The 19,352-nt window shown below is 38.6% G+C and overlaps 3 protein-coding genes across 9 annotated transcripts; 1 reads left to right on the top strand and 2 right to left on the bottom strand.

Moving 5' to 3' along the window:
* Positions 1 to 1,199: 1,199 nt before the first annotated feature.
* Ptpmeg2 (Protein tyrosine phosphatase Meg2) lies at positions 1,200 to 7,887 on the bottom strand. 2 transcript variants are annotated; one of them, XM_014361093.2, is made up of 9 exons: positions 7,369 to 7,887; positions 6,516 to 6,749; positions 6,348 to 6,437; positions 6,092 to 6,232; positions 4,900 to 5,546; positions 4,556 to 4,795; positions 4,224 to 4,374; positions 3,924 to 4,131; positions 1,200 to 3,839 (listed from the first exon to the last, which is right to left on the bottom strand). In XM_014361093.2, exons 1-9 carry the CDS (start codon positions 7,405 to 7,407, stop codon positions 3,610 to 3,612), a joined length of 1,980 nt encoding a protein of 659 aa, XP_014216579.2. In that variant the 5' UTR covers positions 7,408 to 7,887; the 3' UTR covers positions 1,200 to 3,609. The 2 variants fall into 2 exon arrangements, with proteins under 2 accessions (XP_014216579.2, XP_014216580.2); XM_014361094.2 differs by having other exon boundaries at positions 4,900 to 5,534; positions 7,369 to 7,885.
* On the top strand, positions 7,204 to 9,652 carry LOC106645270 (STING ER exit protein). Of its 2 annotated transcripts, XM_089591869.1 has the most exons (5): positions 7,204 to 7,904; positions 8,000 to 8,531; positions 8,617 to 8,773; positions 8,862 to 9,090; positions 9,184 to 9,652. In XM_089591869.1, exons 2-5 carry the CDS (start codon positions 8,411 to 8,413, stop codon positions 9,322 to 9,324), a joined length of 648 nt encoding a protein of 215 aa, XP_089447995.1. In that variant the 5' UTR covers positions 7,204 to 7,904; positions 8,000 to 8,410; the 3' UTR covers positions 9,325 to 9,652. The 2 variants fall into 2 exon arrangements, with proteins under 2 accessions (XP_089447995.1, XP_014216582.1); XM_014361096.2 differs by having other exon boundaries at positions 7,204 to 8,531.
* Positions 9,447 to 18,997, bottom strand: LOC106645267 (uncharacterized). Of its 5 annotated transcripts, XM_014361088.2 has the most exons (13): positions 18,782 to 18,997; positions 18,496 to 18,683; positions 18,177 to 18,385; positions 17,418 to 17,526; positions 16,920 to 17,338; positions 14,316 to 16,837; positions 13,776 to 14,227; positions 13,448 to 13,688; positions 13,194 to 13,371; positions 12,898 to 13,089; positions 12,276 to 12,818; positions 11,938 to 12,198; positions 9,447 to 11,835 (listed from the first exon to the last, which is right to left on the bottom strand). In XM_014361088.2, the coding sequence occupies exons 4-13, from the start codon at positions 17,470 to 17,472 to the stop codon at positions 10,618 to 10,620; spliced, it is 6,081 nt and encodes a 2,026-aa protein (XP_014216574.2). In that variant the 5' UTR covers positions 17,473 to 17,526; positions 18,177 to 18,385; positions 18,496 to 18,683; positions 18,782 to 18,997; the 3' UTR covers positions 9,447 to 10,617. The 5 variants fall into 5 exon arrangements, with proteins under 5 accessions (XP_014216574.2, XP_014216575.2, XP_089447993.1 ...); XM_014361089.2 differs by having other exon boundaries at positions 18,496 to 18,997; XM_089591867.1 differs by having other exon boundaries at positions 18,501 to 18,997.
* Between the last annotated feature and the right edge of the window lie 355 nt (positions 18,998 to 19,352).

Below are 19,352 nucleotides of genomic sequence, written 5' to 3'. Positions count from 1 at the left end.
ATTTATTTATTTTTTATTATTTTTTTTTTAAAGCTTGATACTGCTATATATACTGAGGAACTTTCAAGTTCTTAAGGTACAGCTAGGAGCGAAATGTGTTGCAAATCGGTGAGCAAAAAAAGCTGCTCTTGTCTGAGAAAGGCACTTTGACGATACATTCGCCTATGCTTGCCTTTTTTTTTTGTTTTTCTTTTTCATTTATAACCATTTTCTTCTAGACTAATGTTTCTGTTTTGCAATCAAACCAATAGAATTATTTTGGAGACCGGAAATCCATCTGAATTTTTGCGTAAATAACGTACAAAACAAGCACAAAATTATTTCTTTGACAAATGTGACGTTCACCTAATTGACATTACAATGTATTCTTTTTTTTTTTCTTGTATTACTTTCCTTTTTTCAACATTAATCATTACATTTTCGACATACACTTTGCATACATGGACAGATTCGAAAGAAAATCAGAAAGCTCGAATTCATTTATCACAACAAAATCCGTATTTTATTTACAATATGTAGATATAGATTTGGGGGGCGTTACGAAATGGTCTTGGAAGCATCCCGGAATCTAATAATTGCAGAATGTTTTGATTAGAAGAAAAAAATCTTTAAAAATCTGTACGGATGATTTTATCTCGAAACTACGTTGAAATTGTTAATGAAACAATCCACAAACATATTTAAGAAATAATTAAAAATCACGAGTACTACTCGAAACAAGAAATTTTTCATTTACTCGAAAATCATTGATTTGATATTTAAGATGATTCCAAGATCTTATCTATTGAATACCTCACAGGCTCTGTAATTTACAGTCCTCTTAGGTTCTGGCCAATTATATATTTTCCTCATGACGATTATTAAGATTTGATTAGTTCAAGTGGAGAGAGGTTTCTCCGTTTGGTTGCTGCGGCTTGTTAAGCGGCTCCTTCTCGGCCCCGAGTCCTGGCTGGCAAGTATCATTTTTCAGCAGCAGCAGCCTTTTAAAGAGAATCCACTCTCCACTTGGTGTTAAATTGGTGTAAAATTTCTCCTTTTTTTTTTATATTGTTTGTTGCTTTACCCGTTAAAAAAGGGGTCATGTATTTTGAAGCGCTCTGCAATCGAATGCCTCGAACTCGTCGTTTCGTTGCAGTCCCTTTCACAACAAAGTAAAACGGTTAATCTTCGGGCTTATTCCGTTAAATCATCATTTTGTATTATTTTTTTTGGTAAATACATCTTTTGATGAAGTCTAATCTGTGTTATCTCGTTGAAATAACCCGTTCCTGGTAGACTCATGATTAAATTCGCGTGTCCGAGTTGCCGAGCACACTGCGTTAGTTTATTTATGCATAAATTAATTTTCACGATTGGCTGCAACGCACATCGATGGTAAGGATAAAGCCACGAGCCGCTAACACGTGTTCTCATGTATTATAATCCATCGTATCCATAAATCAAAATCGTCATGCCGAAAATATACCCGTTGTGGTACACGACATTCTGTACCAACTTAATACTTATATGCGTATGTATGTGTATGTGTACAAGTGCGCGCATTTAATATTTAAATCACATGATTCGTATGCTATAATAATAAATATTAATTTACGAGATAGGTAGGTACATCGATTTGTAAAAAACGTGTTTTCAATTTCATTTTATGTTTGTTTTTTTCTTTCTTTCTTTAAGATTGTAAAAACTTATTTCATATCCGGCAGAAAATACGTTGCAAACAATTTAATCGTTAAATTGGTGGTAATAAATCGTTTAAAAAGTTTACCACAGTTTTTATTGTAAGATTATATCTTTTCGTCGTAATTTTTTTATTATTTTTTTTTTAATCCAATTATTTTTTAGTTAACTTTTCGTAATAAATATTGTAAAATATATTTACAGTTACTTCAATTCTAATAAATCTAAGAAAAATAAATAGATCTTTTATTTTTAGTTTTTAAAAATAATATGATAATTGGCACAGGCACGTTGTCCAGAATTAATGTTTTTAGTTATCGAGTCATTTTCTCTTGTTGAACAATTGACTCTTTTTTTCGTTTTTTTTTTCTAACTGTAAAACGCTGAGGCCAAACAATGCCATTTCTGCATTGTTTTTCACTACATTAATAATTTTATTCAAAATAATTACAATTAAAGAATGATTAAAGTGATTATTTTTCCTTACTACAAGTGAAAATTGTTAAACCATGTCTAATAACGCACGATTAAATAGAATAAATAATTTGTAGATATTGAATTAAAATTAATTGAATTCAAAACCGAAGTAAAGACTAGAGTAATGATGTGATTTTCTCATATGTAAGTAAGCAATATAATCTTACAATAAGAAAATTTATAATTCACGAGTCACCATTACGTTTAATGCACGTCAGAAATCTTACATGCTCTTTTTATTGAATGCGTTGTACGTATTTTCAGATTTAGTAAAGAATACCGTTATCATTTTTATATGAGTGTGATTAACATTCATTGAAGGAATGTTTTGACACTTTGATTAAAGTATTGAAATAAAATTTTTAGTTCATCTCAAGATATTTATCAGCTAATTGTGATTTTGTTGTTAGAAAATATCTCAAGGTAGTTCAAGTAATGAATTTTTTTTTTTTTTTTTTTTTTTCCAATCAGAACCACAGTAGTACTTTAGTTCCCGCACTGCGGGTATTATGGTACTATTTATCATCAGGTAGATCAAATAAATCTTATGCACACTACGAGAGCAAGTTATGATGTCACGTTGGTCACTCTCGTCTTTGATTTAGGTAACAATATACACGAGATCTGAGACATTCTCTACCTTTGCTCCCAAGGTGTGGAATATATTATCATTAGTTCTAGGTTTGGATGGAAAAGTATAAAAAATTCATATCCTGGCTTATTTAAAGTTTTAAAAGGAATCTCCATGACTATTATAGAAAAATTTAATTATTACAACTCGTTCAATTTTCGATCAAAAGTGAACTGTTTTCCAAAGTCTTTGATAAGTATATTTTTAGAGAATTTTTTTCTTCTTTAGAAGAAAATTGTAAAAGCAGAATAATCTATATAAAATTCTAAAGAGTCCAAAAAATAATTTTGAATCAAAAATTCACTTGAGTATTAAAAAATTGTATGAAAAAAAATTGCTGTATTTACAATTCAATTGACTTTTTTGAAATGAAGATCTGTGATAAAAAATCATTTTTTCGAAGAGAAAGCATCAACTTTGCAATTTCTTCTCTTTGTTATAAATATACGCACGTGTAAATACCACGATAAGAAATTTTTTTTTAAAATTGTCTGACATTTTGATTTTATGAACACAGTGGTGTACGTTATAAAGAATTTAGTTTGTCATTTTTTGTTGATCAATGAAAACAAAAATTAATCTGAGTGAAATAAAATCAAAAGTATAAGAATACTAATAGGCACAATGATTGAATATATTATAATTTTTCATGATTAAAGTAATAATAATGATGACGATGATGGAGCTAGTTGCTATTTAATAATAGATAACTATCGAAATAATACTTCTCTAATGAGGATGTAATATTAATGAGAAAAAAGAAGACTATGCCTGAATGTAGATTAGCAGCTGGTGTGTACAGGACAAGATGGACAATGTAAGATCTAGTCCGAATCTTCTTCAATCGTCGGTGGTAACATGGCAAGATATTGAGGTCCTAACATACCTCGCGAGAGCGCGTACTCGGCGAGAGCTCGGTGGCAAAATACATATTGGTCTGGCATTTGAATACTGTAGGCGCGCTGCGCTCGAATCCTCTCGACTGTACCTCGAATATCGACGGTGCCCGTGTCCTCGAGTCGAGATATACATATATCCAATGTACAAAACGTGCCTGTAAAATAGAATATGAGCATAAAATTTCTGCGAAAATGAACTACATCAGCATCTTAAAAAAAAATATTCGATAGAAAGATACCTGTTCTTCCAATACCGGCACTGCAATGTACAACAATGGGGGGACCTCTGGGATGGCCTGCCCACGTATCGCCTCGACTGGTCAACAGTTTATTTTGCTGCTGTCGCACTAAAGTAAGGAACTGCAAAAGCGCTTTGGCCGACTCTGGCACTCCATAATCTGGCCAGGCCGTGTAAAACATGTGACTTATTTCTCTAGTTTCCTCAGTCTACGGATTATCGTAATGTATCTCATTTTAAAATAAACATTGAAACTTGATTTTTTTTTTTTATGAAAGAAAAAAAAACACCGTTACAATACCTTATTATTGGTAAGAAGAAGCTTAGATATCGTATAATCTGGATTGGTGTCAACTTCAAGAGTCGTTATGGTAAATCCACCGGCAGATACTTGATCACCAACTTCAGGACCCCAATACTGAGCGCATTTCGTCTTTCCGCGTTCCACTACCCTAAATTGATGCATAGTTGGTTTTAATAATCGAAAATGTTATTTGTGTATTTTTTAATTGAAACTTTTTTTTAGTATAGGTATCGCTCTCGTTATATTTTACGATAAATGCATTTATTAGTGGAACATTTTAAGCGAAAAAATAAATATAAACCAGTGTTTAAACATTGAGTGAAACTCACTTAGTGGTCATGACTATGACGAGTATCTGCTGTTCCCAAAGCATCCTCCAAAAGTCAGCGCATGTCTTGGGAAGTGGGCCTTGCGTGCTTATGTAGGCATTCTTCTGCTTGTAGCCGTCGACAAAATTAGCATTTATATAGTCAGATGTGACTTCATTTTCTAGCTGAGAGAGGCATACGCGGCTGTGATCGTAGCAGAGAACGTCGGTGTACCTATTTTTGTGCTGATTGGCCTTGAGTCTGCAAAAAAAAAAAAAAAAAAAAAAAAAAAAATTTGGGTTGCATTACAGAGTTAAAAGACGAAAAGCAAATTAATAAGATAACGACGACGGTGCTTGACGTACCTGGCATTGTTGAACGATCCATCGGGCGGGCGCTGCTTGATCTCCGCGTACTCGGCGACGAGTCCAGCTCGGCCCCTTGTGTACGTGCTCTCGACCAGCTGCTCCATGCTAAGAGCTTGGAGGCCCAGCTCGCCGTGCAAGCTGTCGTCGTCACTGAAGCCAGAGCTCGCAGAGGAGGGTGGCTGCAGTGGCGAGGGTGCGTCGTCATTGCTACTGCTGAGCTCGCTTTCGGGCGGATTGGTGTTGGCACTAGAAACGAGTGGCTCTCCTGCTGACACGGCTGCTACAGGCGACGGTTGCTGCTGCTGGTTCTGCGGTGGTGTCGTCTGCTGTGACTGTGATAGCAGTGTGGGAGCCGCGGGGACCGGTGGCTCAGCCGGCTCGGCTACGGCTCGGTTCGTCATGGACTTAAGGCAGTGCAAGAGCCAGGCCTCATGATGCACCTCTAAACTACCTCCTAGACGCCGTGGCAGCGACTCTCGTGGCACGTGCAGCGTCAGCTGCGGTATCGAGACGGTGAAGACGCGCTCGCGCAGCTTTTCGCGCACAAACAGCCGCAGGATCTTGAAGGGTGCCTTGAACCAAAGTGGAGCCGTGACGATGAGCACCTTTTTGAGCTTGGCCGGGTAGCCTCCCTGGAAAGTGAACTACGTGAGAATTGTAGAGATAGGGGTCAACAGGAGGTGGATAAATGGCAACAGCATCGGCAAGAAGCAGCTGCCAGTTGCTTGACTAGGCCATGCCAGCGCGAATCTGAGCTGCAGGGGACAGCGTCGGCTGGCGAGCGAGTATTAGCGTAACTGTCAGTATAGGCCAATCGATAATGCAACCACCAGAGCTTGGCAACGTAGAAATAGAATATCAGAGCGCCGAAGCAAACACTTAACAAGCACCAGCGGTGGCGGCGATTGGCCAGGGCGATCAATCGGCCAGCATTGCGCGCGCAGCTGCGTCAGCCGCGAAGACGCAACGCGCACACGCACAAAACACTCAGTGTGAAAACGTGGAGGCTCGATTTATCAATTATCAGTAAGTACTACAGCTTAACTAACTTTCTAATTAGGCATAATTTTTGGAAATATGTTTTTACGAAAGTAGATAAATCGGGCCCAAGAGTGGCACATTGTTTAGTTATCAGGCTCTTTAGAAATAAAGACTTGCTGTTCTGAAGCAATCATTATTTTCAACTTACCTTTAAAAGGCTCAAAATTTTCTGTGACAACTCGTAATCGAAGTTCTGATATTTGCTGTCCGACATGTCGTAAATGAATACAAGACCATGCTTCTGTGTTTCCTTGCTCTCAAGTGCAGCATCAAGCTGATAAACAACGCCCTTAAACAATCAAAAACAGTTGTCATTTTTTTTTTTTTTTTTTTCATTCTCTTTTCTTTTGTCTCGTATTTTTCTCTATAATCCATCGAAGCATTATTAAAATGTATCTTATTACCTGTAGAGTAGTCTGGTGGCTGGTATTTTGTGGAATGTGCAGGTGAGCAGTGAATATTGCTATTGCTGCTCCACTTGTGTCTCGGGTGGGCTGAAAAAAGGTAAAATGCAAAGTTCAAACCAGTTTTCACAAATTTTCATACAATTCCGTCAATTTTTCATTACATACCAGAACTGTAAATTTTCCTGTCCTTAGTTCACTAAACAGTGGTTCTTGAGTTGGATACATTACAGCTAAACCTTCTCTTCTCCTTGTAGCTTCATGCTGTTCGTAGAGTGCCAGTGCCCTATTAACTTCAAATTTCCTAGCTGCCAGAAATTTAACTGCTGTCCGCCAAGAGACAGGCCCTGCTCTTCGACCAGCTCGACACTTGTTCACACTTTCAATGAATTCTTTAGTCGCCTGTAAGCAAAGATTACAGTAAATGACACTAAAACGAACGAGTGGGGCTCAATGATGAGCCAATAGAAGTGACAAGCAGCTAAAAGTCGGAAGGAGCAACAGGTATCTATTGTACTAACATTGCACACTACACAGTGAACTACACGCTCATTAGGAGTGTGTGAAATTGTGTGTACCCACAGTCTCGCCTGTAGGTGAGCACGCACGTAGGTATACATACTATACGGAACTACACTATTATTGACTGCAGCTGCATGTGTATTTTGGATGAGTGAGCAGTTGAGCACCGAGATTACGTGGATGTATACTTATATACAGTACACTTAAGCTGATATAAGGGAATGACAAACAATAGAGATGCCGACAAGGGTTTATTATTATCACTATTATGATAACCAGTACTGAATAACAGTCCTTGCAAGTTAACAAGATAAAAAGAGGAGTAAAATACAAATCATGATTGTTTTTGGTGTACTTGTCCTTAAATGCTGAGTAGGTATACATAATGCATGTAGAGATTGTTAGGTCAGGTAATTATGCTCATTGAATACAATCCACTGTCACTGATAGAAGCAATTAATATAATGCATGTTAAGTACATGCATGTAGCGGTACTCACTTGCTCCTGGTTCAGAGTCAACGTAGAAGCTGCCATCATGGCAGCCTGGCGGTGTCAGCGAGTATGACTCGAGTCCAGCTTCCGGCATCGGGGATGATCAAGAACGGAGACACGAAGGAAATGACGAGACAGGTTTCGAAATATTGCAAGCGCTGATATAGAGCTCGAACCGGCAGCCGCTATGCTTGATCACTATCTATATACCCAAGTGTCTAGGCGTGTAACATGCATCACCAATCCTAATAATATTCTACGTGGCGGCGGCGTTTGGAAACAATCTCCTTCTTTCTCTCTTTGTCTCTGCGCGCAAAGCGGTGAGCTATATATAGGCAATATCACTCTTTGATGGTTTGGTGAATTGGTGATAATGATGCATCCGCGCCGTCCGCGCGGGAGGAACGGGGACGACGATGATGTACTAAAGACGCGCGACACATATGCATGGGCACGTCAACTGTCAACTTGAATGTTACTTATGGATACATGATACTGATGGATGCTTCAAGGAATTATGTTTGTGCACTAAATTTGCGAAGGTATATACTTATAAGTATTAAATGATAACTAAATAATTGGAAGTTAATGATACATCAGTTTATGCACAATACACGCTGAACGCACGGTATGCCAGACGACGCAATATCACGAAGTCACCGTCAGTGCAGTCATCACGATCACGATGCGATTGTCGAATATTGTTTTGGGTATAGACGAAAACATTCTTACCGACAGTACAGTGATTGACATTTATCAACTGCTAACACTACCGCCACCGACAATATCGATTATCAATTTGAAATTCTCTACCTTATCTTCTACCATACCCATGATATTTAATGTATATAGATATATCGAATAATCGAATGCTGTTTACCTCATGCATATTGTAATGTCAACAAACGTGTAGAAATACTAAAGAGAGAGTAGTGGTAAACTAGATCTACTTAATTGTTAGTGTAAGCATCGTAATTAATTTTTTTGGCGATTCCAAAATAAAAGCAGAATATCGTTTTACGGATTCAAGTAAATCTTTTCATTCGAAATGCCGAAAGTTGTTTCAAGAAGCATTGTATGTTCTGATACCAAAGATCAAGAGGAATACAGCGAAGAAAAACCTCTACACACTTATTATTGTATATGTGGACAAATGACACTTATTCTTGGTACGGTACTATATTTATCTATTTTGAATTTTTTTTTAATTTTAACAATGACCAAGCAAGAACTCCTTCATTGCTTGTTTCACAGATTGTGCCTTGGAAAAATTGCCTGTACGCAAAAGAGATGGTGCGAGAATTATTGATGCTGGCAAACATGCTCACAAAATGACCTCTGAGCAAGATGAAATTGTTTATTTGAAACGACCACAAGGCATCGAACAGCAATATCGTCAAAAGTGCAAAAAGTATGCTCAATTTTTATTGTAACATTGAGTTACCACGTTCATCTCCAAAATGGTCTAAGCTCTAACATATTTCCTTTTTTTTTCGAAGGTGTGGACTACTCCTATATTATAAACATAAAAAAACACCAAACGTTGTTTTCATTGTCAAAGGTTCTGTTGTCAAAAGTTCAGGGGAAGGCCCTATGACTGACATTTACAACCAAGTAGAATTGGAAAAACCGAAAAAAGTTATGGTTACAAAACATACTAAAAATATGGGAAAATTCAGCTCTGTTACTGTTTCAACAATTGATGAAGAAGAGGACGAAATTGAAGCTGTAATATATACTTTTAAAAACATGCAAATTTTTTTTATGACCTTCTTTTGAGTTGTTTTTCAAAAAATGTACCAAATCCAACTTTTTTTTCAGAGAGAAGTTGCAGATTCTTACGCAAACAATGCTAGAATTATTGAGAAACAATTGGAGAGGAAAGGCATGAACAAACGAAAATCAGCGGCGCCTCCAACAGCTGATAATAAAAAGACAAGAGGAACGTTATTAGATTTTTGATAATTAACTCCGTAATGCAATCTACTCAACAAACATGTTTGTTCAATCGTTTAATGTTGACAAAATAGGTAAGGTTTTATGTGTTAGTTGAAAATTAAAAAGCTACATTTTTTAAACACCGTTTTAAATTATTTATTAACATTACATAAAAGTAAATGTTTAAAATATATTTATTCACATAATATATGACTAGATGTAAATATTGCATAAAAATTTACATTGTAAAATATAAATTTATGAATTTAATATTAAATGTAAGGACTTAATATATGGACTTTTTATAAAAGTCAGATCAACAGATTTTTCAGTATGTAAATGATAAACTTGGTAACGATAAATTATAATAATTTTTCTAACTGAATACGATAACAAAATAAAGTAAATACTTCAAAAATTTGAAAAGAAAACGTTTGATATGATTGATTAAAATTTGTTCCTACGTAAGATTATTCAAGTAATTTATGTCTAGTTTTTTTTGGTTTGGATTTCCATCTCTTCTGAGTATTTTCTATTAGCCATGCTTATACGCGTTTCATAATATTTTTCTTCTTATCTCTTAATCTGCCCTTTTACAAAAAAGTACAACTTGGAATCTTTCCAACAGCCACAGATCAATATATATGTATATTATATATTATATGTAAATTTTTACGTGTTCATATACCAAAGGTTTACTTCTTAGTTCTCATTAACAGCATTTTTTAATCTCAATACAAGTTTAACAATGATTCGACCAATACTATTAATTATTACATCAAAATTTTTTACTTCAAAAATCAAAACTTTTAAAAATCTTTTCCATCTTATACACAAAAAATAACATAAATAACAAAAAAAAACATGAACAAAATTAATTTAACATACAAATAACGATAATTGCATATCAATATTCGATTGTAATTACAACTATCTTTAGAAGAGTAATAGCATGAATAGAGATTCTGGATTCTATATGTAATGTCATAAAATGTACAAGTTTATATATATATATAATATATTTACGCTTAAATTCTCTATGAAATTTTTATGAAAAAATGCGGATCTTATGCAACTCCTCATAGTCAACTATTTACGATATGGTGTTGACTTATAAATGTATATGCAACAATATCTTAGCTCATCAGATATTATCATACACGGAATAAAATCGAAATTCCATAAAAAGAGATCAAATAAAGCAATGTACAAATTCATCCTCACCCATACAGTAACACACGCGCACACATAAGTGTGTCAACGACAGTAGCAATAACAGCAGTACCTATGGTATTGATAGCAATAGCTTAAATAAAATTAAACGTCTATAGCAGCAGTCTCTATATCTGATTTATTTAAAATCGTCGGTTCATCCTTCAAAAACGTACCAGACCTTGAACTTTGGTTTAGGAATTTGGGACCATTTTGGTCCACAGCACACGTAGCCGTTTGAGATTTTAACTTCTTTGAAGCTGCAACCTTTTCGTCTTGTAACTTGTTCGTCTTTTGTTTGTTAGTTATAAGCGTTGTGGATCTATTGAGTCTTGAGTTTACATTTGTCTTGGGTGATCTCTTGCTTCCAGGACTAGATGATGAAACGCCATTGCGCTGATTTAAGTTGCCTGAAGAAGCCTCGACTTTGTCGCCAGAAGACTTGCCATAAGCCACACTGGTATTACAACTCGATGAAGACGACCTCGTTGACAACGTGCTTTGACGTAAAGTCGTCCTGGTCATGGATGGACTACTCACATTTTTGTTTGGAATGTCAGGCGCTTTGGCAGCGTCCAAAAGACTCTTGCGCAAATTCATTGAACCATGATAGGCATTAGCCACAGCAGCTGCTCTACTTCTGCTAGCTGCAGTCGAATTTTCCAAGGATCGAGTCGGTCTGCGTAATGACAAAGTGTTGTTGTTGTTGCTATTGTTGCTTAAGTTGTACCTTTGTTGCACCGGTGGTGACTTTTTCAGCTTATCATAGTTTCGTATTTGACCCATGACCGTTGCTTTGCTCAAAATTGGAGACGACTTATTCGTGGATACGGACCTTGGAGTCGTAATTGTTGTTGTTATGTCAGTCATCAGACTATCCGTCGACATCGAAGTATCCATTTTGCTAGTCGTCTTCTTCAGCAAGAGTTGATGTTGTTGCTGCTGAGCCTTTCTTTTAGTTTCAGCTAAGGAATCAATAGACAAGCCAGCTTCGACGTCTTTTACCTTTAACGATGGTGATTCTGGTCTTGTTATTCCGAGACTTTTGCTTGCGACTTCTTTTTTTGGTATCACACGGCCACCGGAACCTGCAAGACTATCCGAGGAAAGAGCTTTGCCATCCTTTTTAATAGGGACCTTAGTTATTTTTGATTGAATTTTTCTTTCGCATGCTGCACGCCTCATAGCTGGACTTGAGGTCCTTGACGAATCTGATGACGAAATTATGATTTTCTTTCTTTGCTGACTCAAACTTTTCTCTGGCATTACTGGTTCTGCACTTTGCTGTACTCTGATTCTTGGCTCAAGGTATCGAGACTTTACCTATAATTATAGAAATCACGGAAATTTAACGCTCAAAGAGTTTTTTTTTTTTTTTTTTTTTTGAAGAAAATTGATAACCAGTAGGAAATTTGTGGTTTTTACCTCGATTTTGTTGGGCCATGATTTCGGCCGAGAAAAACTGCCAGTCAAGTCATTTTCCGACTTATCGTTGTTTAATTTCCTTTGCAAGGGATCGGTTTTTGGCTTATTCATAATTTTCCTTGTTTGAAGAAGAGGTGTTTGCTTAAGTGTTCTATCATTGTGCTCCGAAATAGCCATTTTCATTTTACGAAAGTCAAAGTTTCGATTTGGTGGCGTTTGACTAGACGACAATGTTCTTATCTCTTGACGTTCCTTTGGCTCCTTTGGATGTAACAATAAAAAATGTAATAGATCTTATCTATTTTCTTTAGTATCTTTTAGAGAACCAAAGTTTGTACCTTCAAAAAATTGGAATGCCTTGATGGTCTCTTCGTGGACGCTTCGTTAGGCAATATAACGAGACAAGCGAGCTCCTGAATACGACGACGAAGCTCTAAGTCCATTTTTAACCACGAATTGGTTCTAGCAGCCCGCGCGGCATCTCGGACTAAGCATTTTTCCACATGGCTCTTGATTTTATCCATCAAGTCTGCAAATAACGGACTCCACTTGGGTTTGATGCGCTGCAAGTCATCAGCCTGTCTGCAGATGAATATTTTATCGAGTCGCGAGTATGTTTTGCAAGCCTGTTCTGGAGGCAAGCGCTCGGCGGCCGCCAAAATATGATCCTCCAATCGGCTGATGTTCCACGTTGGCTCCTTGTCTAAGCTTTGGAAGCTGTCACTGCCGAGTATACTGGCAAAATTGTCAGTCAAGTATTTCATGGAAGCGTCTACGAGGTTTGACACCAGCCGGAAAACCGGCTCCGCCCATCTAACGTTTGGCAAAGTCGTCAGCAGCTTGTCACAGTCCATTATAGTTTGTAGTACGTTATCGACAGACTGCAAGTACATTCAAGATGTTTTATCTTTTCAATCACGACATGCATTGTTCTGCATTGGTATTTGAGACGCTACTTACCATGTGGACGATATGTTGAAAGTAACACTTGTCCATCAATTCTCGGGGCAAAGTTGCAAATTCTTTACTCGGCCATATTCTTACAAAATGACGCGTAACCCATCTAAGAGACTTTCTATAAACTTCATCTAAGCCGTAAGCAGCAGCCAGAGGCATGCATTCCAACACACCGACTGCACAACCATTGCACGGCTATAAAGTTGTAAGTATTTTTGAATGTGAAACAAAATAAAATAAAAAACATGACTTTATTGTATAAAATTTGTTTTTCAAATGAAACGAAAAATAAAAATAACCTTATGAAACAAGTGGCAGTACTTGACTTTCAGAGTAAGTCCAATAACTTCTTTCAAACCTTCTAAACACAACATATCGGCTAAAGTAGCTAGTTCTACGATACTAATAGTATCTGGTATACAACTTTCTCCACTGTATATGTGACGCAATGCAAAATGAACTGCATTGTAGGAGTAACTAAAACACATATTAAAAGTACTGTAAACTAGTCAATGTTGTTAATATTTAATTTCAGTAATTTGGATATACTAACCCCTGCAAAGAAATAATATTTCCGGAATTTTCAATCCAGCCTCCGCTCAATATTGCTGCAAAATACTGACATCGGGAGCTTAATATGCATTTATGAGCCCTGATTTGTCTACCCCCAACATCGATCGTAATATCGGGATTGATTTCTTCAAGAAACATTCTGAGCAAATCCTCACCAAGTCTGTTGTACGGTTTGCTCGCCAAAGCGAAACTTGTTGAAGTTTCCGTCTCTTCTGTGCTTCCTAAGCAAATGAATAATATCGTCACTCAAATTATTAATAGAATATACTTTTTTTTGTCAAATAATGAAAAATCAATGAAAAAATTACCGTGGCCAGATCGACCCATGCTGCTTTGCAAACTAGACAAATCTGATTCAGAAATAATAGCCTCGGCATCAGCATCACCACCAAAATCTTCAAAGTTTTCGGATTTCGTGAGCGAAACGTTTAAATTCAAAGGAAATTTTTTAGTAAGAGCTTTATACAGCGGTTCGCTCGTTTTCGTTGACGTGGTCAATTTATTTTCGTTCCACAACAGCGCTCCAGTACTTATGTTATTGCTCAAGCGATGCGAGCTGTCTCGGCTGGATGTACTTGTCGAATATGTATTCGAATTATTGAGACTCGGTCGGTTATCCAAATCTGAGAGCCGAACGAAATTAGCCACTGGAATCGCTCTCGAGTTTGTAGATTTCGCAGCAATCTTGTTGTTGTTTACATGTAAATTTGATTTGTTATCTTGTTGCACAGCTACTGGTATATTTGTCTTGGCTATAGATCTGAAAGTAAAATCATCATAAATGAAGATATTACTGTATTTTTTTAAACAAATTTTGAAAAATTAAGTGTGTGGGTAAACTGGCTTACTTTTGTTGTTGCACGACGACATCGAGTAAATCCGTCATTTTCAAATCACTGGCATTGTCACTGGTAGAAGAAGGTCCACTGGCACTGCTGCTCACGTCGAAGGTCTCGCTTTTGCGCGTTTCAGTGCAGCTCTCAGAGCCACACTCATCCTGATTGTTAATAACATGTTGACTGACCGCCGTCTTTCTGGCCTCGTCAGCTCCAAGCTCTCGTATAGCATCAAGCTCTTGGTAATTGCGACTCTTCAAGCTGAGCATCACTTCCTCGTGATTGAGAATTTCAACGTGTGAATTTGGCGGCGTATCTCGCAAATCATACTCAGATTCCACGTCTAGCTGTTGCTGACGCTGCTGTTCCTCTTCCTCTTGCTGTTTGGGCTCAGGTTTGCTGACTGCCTCGACAAACGGTTGAGAAAAGCTGCCATTGCCAAGCCTATCGATCGAAAGACTGTGCGCTCGCTTGTGCAGTTTCTTTGGGACAGTTTGCTGCGAGCCAGAGTTTGATGTTGCGATTTGCTGCTGCTGTTGCTGGCTTGGTTGGCTCGCAGTAACGCTCGACTCGTTACTCTTATCCATGTTCCAGGAGTGCCTTTTAAAAGCCGGCCGCGAACTCGAGAAAGTGCGCCGCCGCACGACCGGCGAGTCCGACTCGATAAACATAAACACCGATGACTTGGGCTTTTTATCCACGTGGTCCAAGTCCTCTGGGCACTGTGGCTTTTTGCGAGCCTTGTCCCTCGTCAGGGCACCCGACTTGCTACCAAAGCTGTTTGATCTGCCCGAGCCACTGACACCACCGGCCACGGGCTCGTTCAGATCTATGAACATAGAAAACATGTTTTTCTTGGCATCGCTAGCGCTCAGACTTGACTCAACGCTCACCGAGTGAGCTGGTAGAGCTGTGCCGACTGCCACTTTTTGCTTTTGATGCTGCTGCTGCTGTTGGGGCTTCTGCATATCCGAGAGGTCGACAAAGAACTCGCAGTAGCTCTTTTCACTGGCGGCGTCGCTCGGTCGGCGACGATGTTTGTTGCCCACGGGTTTTGACCGGTCACTCGGGCCCGTCAGATCGTCCAAGTTGACAAAGTAGCCTAGACTCGAGGGCTGACCTCGGCTAGAGTCCTCATCTTTCTCGGAACACCACGCCCTAGTCAAGCGCTGTTTCTCCCCGTGTCTGCTACTTCTGCTGCTGTCGCTGCTGCTATTACCACCGCTGCTGCTATTGCTGCGGCTGCCAGTATTGGTTTTTTGACAGTCGCTCATGTCAACGACCCAGGCGGTCGTAGAGTGAGCACTGGCGCTGTTCCTGAGTTTGTTCCGGGGACTCGAGTCCGGCAGAAATCGAGAGCCCCCCGAAACAATGGGAGTCGACTCGGTTCGTCGGCGCACCACGGGGCTTTCACTCGGTTTCTGGAAATCCGAGCTGCTTGAGCCACCGGATACAATGGGTGCGGCCTCGTTTCGTCTGAGCTTGCTGACGATCGCGTTGGCCGTGCCGAGCTCCTCGTTAATATTGACGGGCAGACTAGCGAACGGGCAGTCGGTTGGCTCCTGCTTTACAGGCTGGGGCTGTTTAAGTAGTAATTGCTCCAGCAGTTGTTTATCGCTGGCACTGCGAACCATAGGTTTCTGGCGATTACATTCGGCAAGGGGACGCACAGATTCAGGAGGCAAGCTGGCAGGACCAAGCGCTGGATCGGCATAGTCAAAATACGTATCACCGTCGATACGATGTCGGGAGTATTGGGTGATGGAGCTCTGGAAGACGAGTTTGCCCTGGCGCCTCTCGTACTCTTGTCTGAGACTCGACAAACTCTCGTCATTTGCATCGAGCTCAAAAGTATTCCTCCTAATGAGACTGGGCCTTTTTTGTTCCTGCTGTGCTGACAAGACCTCCTGGGAGCCTTTATCTGGCAAAGTTTCCTCTGTCCGAGGCTTGTTGCCAATCGTTGCTGAGTCATCGACGTCTCTCGTGCCATTGGATTTTGTGTTGTCGGGGCACGGAGAATGTAGAGCACTTTCCCCGCTGTCGGCCTCCTTAATTTCAACCACGAGAGACTCTTTGCTCACAACACTTTGCGAGCAGTCTTGTGACTTGATAATGGCTTGGCTGGGAACGAGAGAGTCCGGATAAATGGATACAGTTGGATGCTGCAGAGAGTCCGGCTCATTCTGCAGACTCATCGTTCCATTGCGAGAGCCAAGTACCGAATAATTATCGTTATTACCGCCGAGAAGTGCATTATCGCTCTTTCTTGTCGTGTTTGTCTTTATGTGAGCAGGATCTGGCAATTGCGTGCTACACGACCAAACTGTTGAGTTGCTGCTACTTTTACTGTCATATGTGCTGTGCAAATGCCTGCTAAGATTATTTGTCGATGTCAACGTTGATATTATTGTTGTTGTTGCGGATGTTGTTGGGGTCGTTATCGCATCCTCGTCATTAAGACTGGAGGCATCAATGAAGAAGTAGTTGCTGCAACTGCTGCTCGTTGACAAATCGTTGAGATTATTGTGCTGCCACTATATGATATAACTTACATTAATACATACTATCTATTATCCAATTGAAATTCATAATGAAATCAATACCGCAGTTGTTTACCTGAATACTTGTTTTTGTTCCAAAAGCTATTTTATCCGAATTAAAAGAATCTTCACAAACTTTTACACCATTAGCGTGAATTTGTGGCAAAGGAGAGCCTTGTTGTTTAAAACATGACGTGGACGTATAAGAATGAGTTTCACTATCTTTGCTACTATCATCTTTTGACTTGTAAAATAAATCTTTTGAGGTATGAAACTTATAATTAACAATTCCTTCTTTATCCACTGAAGTGGATTCTGGTTCGCAAAATGCATGTCCATCTGTGCAAGAATTCACGGAAGTTTCTAATAATTCATCGCATTTTTTCGAAATGACAGAGGAATCACTAGTCCCATCTAAATTTATGCTCGAATTCCCTGATGTGGTTTCTTGAAGACTAGAAATCGATCCCGTTTCCAAACCAGAGTCTGCCATATCTGTCATTGCAGTACACACTTTATTTTAAGTACATACATTACTAATTCGAGCAAAAATGTCAAGTTCTTAAATACGTACCTTTTAAAGTTTTGGTAACATTTTTAAAAAAATAAGCATCTGATGCATTTAGCATAAACTAAGTGCGCAATACTACTTGTGACTTCAATGCTTAAATCACTAGAGAACTCTACAAATATAACAAATGATTAATTATGTGACGACTTGTTGAAAATTGATAAGCAGTTATAAGTGTCATTTCATATGTTGGTGATTAAATAAGTGTGTGTAGCTAAAATTAAATAAGTGTGTCAATAAAAATTCGTAAAAGAACGTTTGTACATAGTTTCCATCCAACGTAATATTGATAAATAAATTTTAAAAAATAGCTTGAACAAAAACATAAGTCTGGCAGTGTCAGCAAATAACACACAACTATATGAAATTCATTTGATAACACAACTAAAAAAATAATAAATTGCCAATGATAAGCAGAACACGTAAATTAAACACATTAGCGTAATAGCACTGGATTGCCAATACCAGGAAGGGATGGTAAAATGTACACATAGGAAAATGTTAAGCTGATGTACATAGTTACATACGTATACATACCTATGTGCAATTACTGTATTAACCTAAAACGATTAAAAGTGTGTAGGTATGTACACTCGTAAAATTTCGTGGGTTCGTTAAAAGAACAACGAGATAACTGAGAATAAAGAGTGAGGTGACATTTCGAGATAACAGCTAGGCCTGTAAATACTTGTACACTACCTATGTATACCTAATCATATCAAATGTTTCCGTCAACTCAACAGACTCAATAATTAAACTCACCTTACTGACACTGACGGCAAGTGCATCGCATCTGTTGTCGATGGTCTGTGTGCAGCTTCCCGGAACGAGTGCTGACGGCGGCTGTCATTCATATCGTCGGAATTCAGTGCTCCAAAATGCGGTGTATATAGCAGTAGTGGTGAAAGCGGCTTTTACACTTCGTATTTGTTTATATGTTTGTACTCACACCGCAAGCGCACATTTTCTTCCTGAAATAATCGATAATCCTCACTCTCGTGGCTGTTGGCTCGTTTTATTTTAAACAAATATAAATTATTGATCGTCCGATTCGGCGCTATATGCTCTTCTCTCGTCTCACCTCACGTTTATAAGTATACAGCAGTTGCGGCTCTCACATATAATAATTATATAGTGTAATACTTTGGTTTGGAGTCGAGGTAAATTGAAAAAATGTATACTGTGCGAGGAAAGGAAAGTACACAAGTTTACACCCGCTTGCCTCACTATCTCTCGCTTTCGTCGCCTCCGTCCCCGTCTATATACAGTCTGAAAAGTATATATGTGCGTATTTATAAGTTATCAGTCAACCTGACAGCGCCTGGTGCTCACCGAATTCAATTAAATTAAAGGGATCGATCTCTTACTCTCTCATATGCAGCTTCTCTCACGGCAGTCACATCGGTCCTCTCTCCTTATACCACACCGCGCGCACACACCACATCATCAACTCATCTCAATTTCAATTCAACGAGGCAGCTTGCAAGTTCAGCAAGTTGCAAGAATACTTATTGCCTTCATGACTGCCCATTGTGCGGGTGTCCAAACTGCCAACAACTGCCCCTGCAAGTGCCCAGTCTGTGTCCAATATAATACACCAGTCCCACTATATCTATATCTACAAGTTGTCCACGCCTCTCTCTCTCTTCCTCCATCCCAAGCTCGACAAACTTAACAATAATAATAAACACAGAGTTTATATGGGTAGCGTTTTATCGGACTATGATAAAGAGGGTTTCAATTTGTTTTCACATTGCCCCCCACACCCACATCCTCCCTCTCGAACCATTGAAAAAGCATTTTTAACATCTAGGGAGAAATTTGAGACCACTCCGGACTCCGGGTGTGTATTTTTATACAGATATAGGAAAATATAATTTTTTTCCATTAATCGATTAATCTAATAAGTACAAAACACTATAGTAGGCTTTATTCCTA

The sequence above is a fragment of the Copidosoma floridanum genome, unplaced genomic scaffold, assembly GCF_036245765.1.
Source record: "Copidosoma floridanum isolate Cflo_tuat_1 unplaced genomic scaffold, Cflo_Japanese_pri ptg000014l, whole genome shotgun sequence".
NCBI lineage: Eukaryota > Metazoa > Arthropoda > Insecta > Hymenoptera > Encyrtidae > Copidosoma > Copidosoma floridanum.
This window is presented reverse-complemented; position numbering and strand designations above follow the sequence as displayed.